At 45.6% G+C, this 11712-nt stretch overlaps 1 protein-coding gene across 1 annotated transcript in view; it reads left to right on the top strand.

Moving 5' to 3' along the window:
- Positions 1-4899: 4899 nt before the first annotated feature.
- The window catches only part of ABCC11 (ATP binding cassette subfamily C member 11), a 91738-nt gene continuing 84925 nt past the window's right edge, over positions 4900-11712 (top strand). The window contains exons 1-3 of the mRNA XM_053582118.1: positions 4900-5105; positions 9643-9785; positions 10548-10684. Of these exons, the coding sequence (XP_053438093.1) occupies positions 9687-9785; positions 10548-10684 (236 nt within the window). The 5' untranslated portion in view covers positions 4900-5105; positions 9643-9686. The remainder of the gene's footprint in view (positions 5106-9642; positions 9786-10547; positions 10685-11712) is intronic.

Raw genomic sequence — 11712 nt, 5'->3', positions numbered from 1 at the left:
CTGCTCGGCCGTAGATGCGCGAAGAGAGGCGCAGCACCGCGCTGTGATCTTCGCCTCCGTTTAGCTGTACCTGCTGAGTGTTTGGAAGGATGTTTGCGCGTGTACATACTTGAAATGTCTTTAACTTTTTATTCAAACTAGTTTTAGATCGACACAAATGTTACTACAGTATAGCAAGGAGTTCCAGTGTAGCTTTCGCCCAGCTTTCCGTGAGAGCATTTTACATAATCCTTCAAACGTCAAAACCAGGAAATCGGTATTACTATTCCCTCTTCCGTAGACCTTACCCAAATTTTGCCAGTTTTCTCACTAATGTCCTTAATTGCATGTGGTCCAGGGTCCGATCCACGTTCCCACTCGCCCTTTATTTTGTCGTGAGACGTCCTAGGTCTCCTCTAAACTGTAACAATTCCTGAATCTTTTGTCTTGTTCTTTGAAACCGCAATACCTTTTTTGGGGGGTGGAGGGGAGACAGAGCCTCAGGCTGTCGCCCTGGGTAGAGTGCTGTGGCATCACAGCTCACAGCAACCTCCAACTTCTGGGCTCAAGCGATTCTCTTGCTTCAGCCTCCCAAGTAGCTGGGACTACAGGCACCCACCACAATGCCCGGCTATTTTTTGGTTGTAGTTGTCACTGTTGTTTGGCGGCCCTGGCTGCGTTCGAACCCGCCAGCTCAGGTGTATGTGGCTGGCGCCTTAGCCGCTTGAGTTACAGTCGCCGAGCCGAAAGCGCAATACCTTTAAAGGATATCGGTCAGTTATTTTGTAGATGATCCTTCAGTTTGGGTCTATCTGGCATTTCTCATGCTTAAATCAATTGTCTGTAATTTGTAGCCTTGTGGTGAGGGTGACATGTTCTTCTTATTAATGACGATTTTAATCTTGATTAGTTGGTGAAAGTGACATCTGCCAGATTTCTTCACTGTAAATTACATTTTTCTTTGTAATTAATAAGCATCTTGTGAGGAGATAATGATCCTTTTACTAGTTAGAATTCTACTGTAAGAAAAAGCTACCCCAATCTTCCCTATTTATTTACTTACCAGTTACTTATTTCCCTTAGTGTGGGTTGATGGATGTTTTTTAAGGGTTGTAATTCAATAATATTATGTATTTCTTTGCTTGAATTGTTTCAGATTTGACTGTTGGGAATTCTTTCATGTTGGAATTTGAGTTGAGTTTTGCAGGGGGAAATTTTTTTTTCAAATATGAAGTCTAGCAATGCTCCCTTCAAATTAACAGGCATTTGTGGAAGGACTGCTGTGTGCCAGGCCCAGGGCTAATTGTGGAGGAGCATGGAGGGTAACACAGAACAAGGTCCTGCCCTGGAGTATCTGTGGCACTGCATGACAGACTCATCAGCATTGGAATCTGAGATAGGGCAGACAGAACTGTACATTCCTGTGTGTGTGACAAAGGGAAAGAATAAGGTGGGGGCTGGGTGCTGCCCTGCAGACACAAAGGCAGGAACTTGAAAGCTCCTGCCTAAAGCTCTTTCTCTGGCACTATCCCACCTTCTTTCATTCATTTACTAAACAATATTTTTTTTACTTTTTCTTTTTTTTGAGATAAAGTCTTAAGCAGTTGCCCTGGGTAGAGTGCCATGGCGTCATAGCTCACAGTAACCTCCAGCTCTTGGGTTAAGCGATCCTCTTGCCTCCGTTTTTCTATTTTATTTATTTATTTATTATTTTTTGAGACCCAGCCTCAAGCTGTCACCCTGGGTAGAGTGCTGTTGCATCACAGCTCACAGCAACCCCCAATTCCTGGGCTTAAGTTTCTCTTGCCTCTGCCTGCCAAGTAGCTGGACTATAGGCACATGCCACAATGCCCGGCTATTTTTTGGTGGTAGTTGTCATTGTTGTTTGGCAGGCCCAGGCTGGATTCAAACCTGCCGGCTTTGGTGTATGTGGCTGGAGCCTTAGCCGCTTGAGCTATAGGTGCTGAGCCTAAACAATATTTTCATATTGCTTAATGTTTATTATCATAGCCATTCACTAAAAATAATTTTTTGGACACCTGCTGTATGCTAGACACTGGTGCTGAGGGATAGATATATCAGAGAATAAGGCAGATAAGGTGTCTGCTTTCATAAAGCTGACGTTCTAGTGGGAGAAGCAAGCAATAACCAAGGAAACAAATAAGGAAAAGTATTTCTGGATAGTGATAAGTCCTTTAGATGGTCAAGGAAGGTCTCTTCGAGGAGCTGACATTTGACTTGAGCCCTGCACTATCTGGAAGCAGCGCTGCAAAGATCAGGTCAGTGATTCTCAGCCGGTGTGCCACGAGAGGATCTTAGATGTGCCACAAAAATTTTTAAAGATCATTAATTATATTGTTTTCAAAAGAAGTTCATAGCACAGTAACTATATTCCTTTTTTAACTTTTTTTTTATCGACGTAATTTTAAGTGTGCTGTGGAAGTTTACGTGTAGTCTCGAGTGTGCCATGAGATAATAACAGTTGAAAAACACTGGATCAGGGAGTGGGGGCTGAGACTGCTATTTCAGGCAGAAGCAGCAAGAATTATAAAGATACTGTGGCTAGAATGAATTTAAGGTGTTTGAGGAACCAGTTTCTGGAATATACTAAGTTTGGAACCTGATGGTACCCAGGGTAGGGTCAGATTATAGAGCGCTGTGTAGACTTTGGTAAGGAGTTTGAATCTTATGCTAAGTCTAATGGAAATCACTGGAGATTTCAAGGCAAGGACTAATGTTAACTGGTTTATGTCTTCAAAAGCTCATTTTGGCTGCTATGTAGAGAGTGGAACGTAAGGATTTAGTGTCAGAAGCAGGGAGTTAGTTGCAATTGCTCAGGCAAGGAGTGATGATGGCTCAGACTAGGAGCAGGTGGAGTCAAGTTGTGTTTGGCTGTAGCTTCAACAGAACAAGCTGATGGACTGAACACAAAGACTGAAGGGGAAACAGTCGTGAGACACCAGGGCAGTGTTTTCCCACCTTTCTTATCTTGTAGCACACTTGAACCTATAAACTTCTGCAGCACACTTTAATTGTTTATCGAAAAATGAAGAGTAAAAAAAAATATATACTTAATGTGCTTTGAACTTGTTTTGAAGATAATTTAATTAGTGATCTTTAAAAAGTGTTGTGGCATACCTATGATCTTCTGATGCACACCAGTGTGCCCTGGCTCTTGGGTTGAAAATCACTGTGAGGGCCTAGAGAGAAGTTGAGTTGATGGGCTCTGGGTGTGGTCAGTGGGTTGCTCATAGCATTTCTGACTGTGTGTATCCTGTGCTCAGCTCTGCGGTGATGCAGAGATAAAATATGCATTGCCAGGTCCATAAGCACTTACCTTTTTGTCAAAGGTCTGTCCCAGACTAAGGGGGGCTGGGTCACATTCTTTGAGGCTTCCAGTGTTTTAACAAAGAACTTAATTTTACAAGGCAGATCATGGTAGCTCATAACTGTAATTCTAGTCCTCGGGGAGGCCGAAGCTGGAGAATCTCTTGAGCTCAGGAGATTGAGACCAGCCTGAGCAAGAGTAAGACCCTATCTCTACTAAAAAATAGAAAACTTAGCCAGATATTGTGAGAGGCACCGGTAGTCCCAACTACCCTGGAGGCTGAGGCAGAAGGATCCCTTGAGCTCAAGAGTTTTAGGTTGCTGTGAACTGTGATGTCACAGTACTCTAGACTAGCCAACAGAGTAAGACTCTGTCTCAAAACAAACAAACACAAACAAATAAATAAAAACCACCTCACAGACTTTATGGTATATTTTTAAAACATTTAAGCGTTTTAAAATGTTTAATGCCTTTAATATACACACATGCCCCAACAACAACAATAAATAATGCGGTGTTGTATTCTGTTAGTACAATAATGGCTGGATTTTTTTTTTTTTAATTTATTGTTGGGGATTCATTGAGGGTACAAGGAACCAGGTTACACTGATTGCATTTGTTAGGTAAAGTCCCTCTTTATTTATTTTTTAATATAAATGTGTACTGCACTATAGGAAGTAAGGTGCGGGAATGGGCCTAGGGTTAACATGCCTGCGTGGTGAACACCTTTCCGTCCTGACACTACATCTCTGTGATAGCCTGTGTCAGCTGACTTGGGAGGCCGGCAAGAATCCAATGTGAAGTCTTTTATGAACCTGTGGTTTTCCTGGATCCTTTCTGATAGGCATGTTCTTTTATTTATCCATCAAATATTTATTAAGCATGTACTATATGCTGAGCACTAGTCTAGATGCAGGGATACGTCAGTGAACAGGCGGACAAGGTCCGTGTGTGCGCTCGCCTGTTGAGACAGGGTCTCACTCTTTGGCCTAGGCTAGACAGCCAGGAGCTAGCCTTGAGCTCCAGGTGATACCCTACTACTTCAGCCTCCCGAAAAGCTGGTATTGCAGGCATCTACCACCACAGCTAGCTAATTTTTAACATTTTTATAGAGATGAGGGGGTCTCACTATGTTGCCTAGTCTGGTCTCAAACTCCTGGACTCAAATGACCCTCCTACCTTGGTCTCCTGAAGTGTTAGGACTACACACATGAGCTGCCATCTCTGGCCCAAAGAGCTTACGTGCTAATGAGGTAGGCAGAAAATAAATAAGTCAACAATGAAATAAATGGGAATTTCAGAGAGTGATTAAGTAAAGGAAATATAACAGGAAAACCTGCAGAAAATCTGGCAGCGAGAGGATGACGTTAGACAGGGAGGTCTGGGAAGGCTACTCTGAGGAGGTGGTATTTAACTGAGCCCTGAATGACAGGAATAGACAAGCTCTGCCAGGAGCAGGATGGAGAACATTTTTGGCAGAGATTAGGGGTAGTACAAAGGTCACAGTGGGAAGGATCATCCCAGCTTCTGGAAGAGAGGGTAAAGTTCCTGAGCTGGGATGTGGGGATTCAGCCAACAGCGAGATGGCCAGCTGAAGCCATTGGAACTAACAGAAGGAAAAACCCGATAGTAGGGAAAGCTGAACAAAACAGAGTGAGGAAGACTAGAACAAGAAGAGGAGGACCAAATCTCTTACTCTCCTTCAGGGCCTGGCTTGCAGGAGCTTCTGCCTCCTTGCCCTGGGCACTTCCTCAACCCCCACGGGCACTTTCTGGTCTTGAACTCTGGACCCTACCGGGTGAGTGGTGAGAACAATGAGGAAATAAATCAGCTCCCCTCCTGTTCACAGGCTTTTCCTCATATGTAAATGGCTCACATCTATACCAAGTTTGCTGTTATGGCCTTCGCTTATGGGAAAGAGAACACAGGGTTGGAAGCCTCTGTTTCCTCTGTTTAATTTCCAGGCATGTCCGGCTCCCCACTCCAAGCATGGTGATGGTCTTGCCACTAATGAGAGCGAAAAACCTCGGTTCCAGCTTTCTCCTGAGAGGAAAGCTGGGAGAGAAGGGAACAACTTTTCAGAGACTGCCAAAGGAAGCCCTTCAGGGAATTCCCCAGGCCAGAAGGAGACCCAAGCTAGTATGTGGCTGAGCTCCAGTTCCATTACGACGGGCAATTCATGTTCTGCAAACATATCCAGCTCACATATTTGCTTTGTCTTTATTTCATTTGGTTTAGTTTTCCCTATTGTCAGTTTCCTGGACAAAAGCCATGTAGGGAAGAGTAACACTTAAGAAACCCTACTTGCCTCCCTTGGCAGTTGCATCTGAATAACCAGGTTGGCAAATTGCACTGCAGTAAAACCTGAATAGCTGCCCACCTCCCCACACTGACCACCTCCCCACAGTCCACCTCCTTACACTGACCACCTCCCCACAGACTACCTCCTCACACTGACCACCTCCCTGCACTGACCACCTCCTCACATTGGCTACCTTCTTACACTGACCACCTCCCTACAATGACCAACTCCTTACCCTGACCACCTCACACTGATCTCATCCCTACACTGACCAACTCCTCCCACTGACCACCTCTGTACACTGATCACCTTCCTGCACTGACCACGTCCGTACACTGACCAGCTCCCTACACTGACCACCTCCCCACACTGCTGACCATGCCCACACTGACCACCTCCCTACATTGACCACCGGCCATTGGCCACCTTCCTACATTGACCTCCTCCCCATAAGGACCTCCTCCCAACACTGACCACCTCCCTACACTGACCACCTCCCACACTGACCACCTCCCTACACTGACCTCCTCCACACACTGACAATCTCCCTACACTGACCTCCTCCCTACAGTGATCTCTTCCCTACACTGACCACCTCCCTACACTGACCTAGAGACTGGACATGCACATGTATAGATCAGTACAGTAGGCTTAGCTCCTTATGTTGAACACCTCTGTGTGTTGACCAGTTTGTTACAGTCCCATAGTTGGTCAACTTACAGAAGTGTACTGTGTATGTGAAAGGTAAAAGAAAAATTTTATTTCCTTAGTTTGTCTCTAAGAATCTGATTTACTTATAATCCTTCACTTGCTGGTTAATAAGGGGAAAATAAATGTCTTCAAGTGGTGCTTTCTGACTCTCCCACCAGGGGACTCCTGGAGTTGCTGGGCCTCACCTATCCCAGCTGTGAAAGCGCCACGCTCCCCTCCAGGATCCACAGCTGCCACTCTGTTGCAGCCTGCACTGTCACTAGGCCACCTCTTGCAAGCGCCTAACCCAGACTTTTTAGCAACTTCTCATGCCTATCTATACCACAGGGGGGCCAGGAAAGCTAACCCCCAGCTAGCAATAGTCCATAGAGCTCTTATAAATGTCTCTAAAGATGTCTCCAGTGGGCAGAGGATTTAGTAAAAGGCACCACTTTTTCTTTTTTTTTTTTTTTTTTTTGTAGAGACAGAGTCTCACTGTACCACCCTTGGGTAGAGTGCCGTGGCGTCACAAGGCTCACAGCAACCTCTAACTCTTGGGCTTACGCGATTCTCTTGCCTCAGCCTCCCGAGCAGCTGGGACTACAGGCGCCCGCCACAACGCCCGGCTATTTTTTTGTTGCAGTTTGGCCGGGGCTGGGTTTGAACCCGCCACCCTCGGCATATGGGGCCGGCGCCCTACTCACTGAGCCACAGGCGCCGCCCAGGCACCACTTTTTCAAAATGATGCACCTGTTCATACTGGCTAATGAGAACCAGTGGTTAGATATTCAGGAATTTTGAGAGCTCAGTTGTTAAACACAAACATCATCAAAAATTAAATTTAACTTATAGTTAAATTATATCAAAATTTATCCTTTCCTAATTACTTCACTACTTTCTACTTTTATTTCTACTTTTTTTTTTTTTTTGGCAGTTTTTGGTTGGGGCTGGGTTTGAACCTGCCACCTCTGGCATATGGGGATGGCGCCTTACTCCTTTGAGCCACAGGCACCTCCCCTTTTATTTCTACTTTTGAGATTGCACACATCCATTGGATCTGGATGGTAGAAATGCTAGGTAGTGATGTCATACGGTGCCTCTCTTCCCAATTCGGCAAGCAGTGGAGTTGTGTTGCTACCCCATCTTGAAGTCAGCTGTGACGGGAGTATTTACACCACAGACATCAGCAAAGGCTACACATCAAGTCTTGCTTTATTATTTTGTTGATTATCTTAAGAAAGAAATGTAGGTAATATTGATAATGCGGATTAAATTCACAACTGTGTAGTGTGTATTGTCATTACATTGTGAATAGTGAAAAAAATACAAGGAATAGTCTTTCAATATTTAAAAAACTTTCAGCAAATTTACTCAGGTCATTGGCAAATGGGTGAAGATCCAATTTTAAACAACACACGTTTGGTATTTCACTTTCCTCTTAATTGTTTTTTTTTTTTGCATTTTTTGGCCAGGGCTGGGTTTGAACCTGCCACCTCCGGTACATGGGGCCGGTGCCCTACTCCTTTGAGGCACAGGCACCACCCGGCCTCTTAACTGTTAACATAAGTAAAATATCAAGCAATGTGTATGTTGGAACTACACTCATTCACCAATTGCAACCATAGGTTCATCAGCACACCACTGTAGGCAGCCTCTTGCTGGGGTATAGAACTTGTGATCTGGAGTTTGCCACCCTCATTCCTTGCCCCATTCCCTTCTCTGAGGATCTTCATGTGTGAATAAATTGTACAGCAATACACCATGGCCCTACCCACAGGGCCTCGTTCTATTGAATCATGCCAATTTTATGTTAATATGTCTATATCCTAGGCTGGTTCCTCGTAGGCAGAAAACTGGCCTCCCAGAGTCTTAGACAAAGAGTATACAGCACCTTCTCTTACCCACCTCTTTATCACTCTTTCTCCTTTCCACCATTCCTGAAGGGTCCATGTCTAGGAAGTCTATCTTATCTGATCTGTAGAGGAATTCCAGAAACTGAGTGTTCCAAATTTGGTTGTGATTTGGTAAAAAGAAGTGGGATGGGAAGGAGCGGGATAAAGACATTTAGAGAATCTTCTAAAATAACGGATTAGGATGGTGCCTGTGGCTCAGTGGGTAGGGCGCTGGCCCCATATACGGAGGGTGATGAGTTCGAACTTGAACCTGGCTAGCTAAAACAGCAGTGGCAACTGCAACAAAAATAGCCAGGTGTTGTGGTGGGTGCCTGTAGTCCCAGCAACTTGGGAGGCTGAGGCAAGAGAATTGCCCTAGCCCAAGAGCTGGAGGTTGCTGTGAGCTGTGACGCCAAAGCACTCTACAGGGGGCAACAAAGTGAGACTCTGTCTCGAAAAAAAAATAAAATTACAGATTAGTTTGTGGTCTGTTTGCTTGATGTACAATCTGGTATTTGAATGTCAAAGCTGGATGCTAGGGCCGACTACACATTTTGATGGGCCCAGTGCGGAATACAAATGTGGGGCTCTTTGTTCAAATTCATTAAGAATTTCAAGATGGCAACAGCAGAGCAGGGAACCAAGCCTGGGGACTCCCTGGATGTGGGGCCCGCCTGGATGTGGGGCCCTTTGAGCATGGAGCCCTGTGTGGCACAGGCTGTACTTCCTTGACGCTGGCCCTGATGGACATTTTCTTTCTATTTCTTCAGAGATATTCCTAGTCACCATTCTCTTTCCCACCTCAGGCACATGGATGTTCTAGGTCAACCAGGGAGTGAGTCACATACTCAGAAAGGCACATATTCCATTTTTTGTTCCCCCCCAAACCCCACCTTGATTACTTAAGGTTCTTAAATTGTGACCACATTCCCTCTGGACTCTGAAAACCAAGCGTTAAAGAAAGGGAAAGTAATGTTCCTTTCATTCATTTGCACACCAGTCACCATTTGTGCATTAAGCACCTGCTTTCCTCCCAGCAGGCTCCAGGCTCCTGAGATTCAATAGTGAGCAAAGCAGACGTATCCCTGTCCCCATGAGGTTCTTTGCGTAGTGCAGAAAATGAACACATGGGTTTGTACGATTATAAACCGGGATAAGGCAAGAAGCATGGTTTTATGAGCAGCCTTTGATAGATCAAATAGATTGGCCTGGCCCAAGAGTATAGGGCGGGGGAGGGTGTTTACAGAGGTTTTCTCTAAGTGATCTTGGGCTGAGGCCTGAGTAGATATCAAAGGAGAGGGACCAAGTATATTCCAGGCAGAGGGAAGAGCCGATGTGGTGACAATAACCCCACCCTCTGCATAGCCCTGAGAAGATCCCTGCAGCTCGATGCCCCCTCTCCTGGCTGCTAGAGGCTGGATCTAAGCTGCCTCTTCCTGCTGCCTTTTCAGAGTCTCTTATTCTGGGAAACAAAGAATTACTAAAACAACTGAAAATGACCAGGAAGAAAATACACTGGGTTCCCAACTCTTCCGGTGGCCTCGTGAATCTCGGCATGGACTTACACGATGACATGGTTTCAGGACTTAGCTATGTAAGTAGATGGTCTTAGCATCAGAACACCAGGAAGCTAAGTTGATAGAGTATTCTCAATGGTCATAAATAAGGTCAAAGAATTTTGTTCCACATTTATTTACCTTTGATTTTTTTCAAATAGACCTCAGGCTTCCACAATTGGATGAGTCATGATCCTTGGACATCAATCATCCGTCATCCACTTATCTGTTTACTTGTAACAGTTTAAACAAGCAGCGGAATGCCTGTCACCAGCACTCTGGCTTGGGCCCCGAGCGTCACATCCAGCCGTTGGTCTTCCCTCATGTCTCTGCCCAACTCTCCCTTCCCGGTGGAAGCACTGTTCTGAATCTCTTCCCATCAGTCTCTTGCAGTGCTGTTAAAATAATATTACTTGTTCTATATAAAGTCCTAAAAATTACCTTTCTCTTATTTTAGTTGTCAACAGAGTAACACGTAATATTCTGGGGCTGAATTTTTTTGTAGATTTGCACCGCGGGTGTCTTGATCTCGTGCTCTGTGACTGCCAACAGCCTCCTTTACTTCTGTCTACATTGTCCACTGCCAGATAGAAGTCCAAGAAGCGGGTGGCCGGGCCAGAGTAGCCGAGCAGATGTGGGCAGAACTCTGCTGGGACCCAGTTCCCTGACTTCCAGCAACCTTTCTTTAGGAGGCTGGATGTGGGAAGGACCACCCCTTCCTGGGCAGCTGGCTCAACATTCCTTGAGGACAGTATTTATGAGATTTGAAATTGATGCCTTTTGGGTTTTTCTTTCCCAAGAAAACTTACCCTCTCAAAGACAGCCTCTGGAGTCAGCAGGAGAGCAAGCCCAAGGCACAGGAGGGGACAGATGTACTTCCTTCGGGGAAGTATGATGCTGCCTGGAAAACCATGATTCCCTTCCGTCCCAAGCCAAGGTGAGTCCTGAGGGAGACAGAGGGGCAGTCTCCACAGGGCAATGATTGTCAGTCCTCACACCTAGGCCTCTCTCCAAGGTGCCATTGCTGTGTCCTACATAGTCATGTTGCCCACCACAGTTGTATCTCCAGAGCAGCCTGAGGCTCACGGGGAAGCACAGTCATCACACTCAGCAAGGATCAGGCAGCCATGAGCAGGGCAGGCCCAGTCCGGGCCCCTGTGGCCTCTCTGTCACACGGGCAGAGAGACAGTGAGCTAGTAAACGCATCATTAGCCACATGGCTATAGGCCGGATGGGGAAGGTGGTATGAAGCATGGGCATGTTGAGGCACAGTAGGAAAGTGACATCTTGCTGGGTTCTGAGTGGCTGAAGCTGAGTGAGGCTGGAAAAATGAACAAGTTTTCACCAGAAAATAGCAGCAGGGGAAGAACAATGAGGATGACCAGAAGGGGCAAAGGTCTCCACCGAGGGGTAAGGGACAAGATGAGATGTGTCCAGGAACAGAGAAGAAGGCCAGTGTTACGGTAAAGTCTCGTGTGATGACAGGTACAGCGTGAGATGAGGCTGTCGAGGCTGATGCCAAAGAGCGTGCAGGTGCACAGACCTCACAGATGTTAGTCTTCATTCTAAGAGTCATGGAGAGCCTTGGAAGACCTCAAAGCCCTATGATGTTAGCCTTAAATTTAAGAATCAAAGAAACTCAACTGATACATCATAATTCACTTCAATATTGCCCAAATTGCTTTCTAACTTAATACAGCCTTGATTGCAGGGACCACCACAGAACCACACTCCCCCAAGCGTGACCACATCTGCAGGCTTGTCACTTATCGGCAAGACCCTTCAGCGGCTCACTGCCAAGAGTTCATTTTGTATTTGTTTCCCTCTTCTCTTCAATGTGTTTTCTAAGAGTTAATCTATCAAAAAACTGCATTTGTTTTCCTATTTTTAAAACCTGAGCTTCTGTTAATGCGAGTGGATATTATCTCCACCAAGAACACAGAACGTTGGTACTTTAGTTCTCTT

This window comes from Nycticebus coucang, chromosome 2 (genome assembly GCF_027406575.1).
Source record: "Nycticebus coucang isolate mNycCou1 chromosome 2, mNycCou1.pri, whole genome shotgun sequence".
NCBI lineage: Eukaryota > Metazoa > Chordata > Mammalia > Primates > Lorisidae > Nycticebus > Nycticebus coucang.
This window is presented reverse-complemented; position numbering and strand designations above follow the sequence as displayed.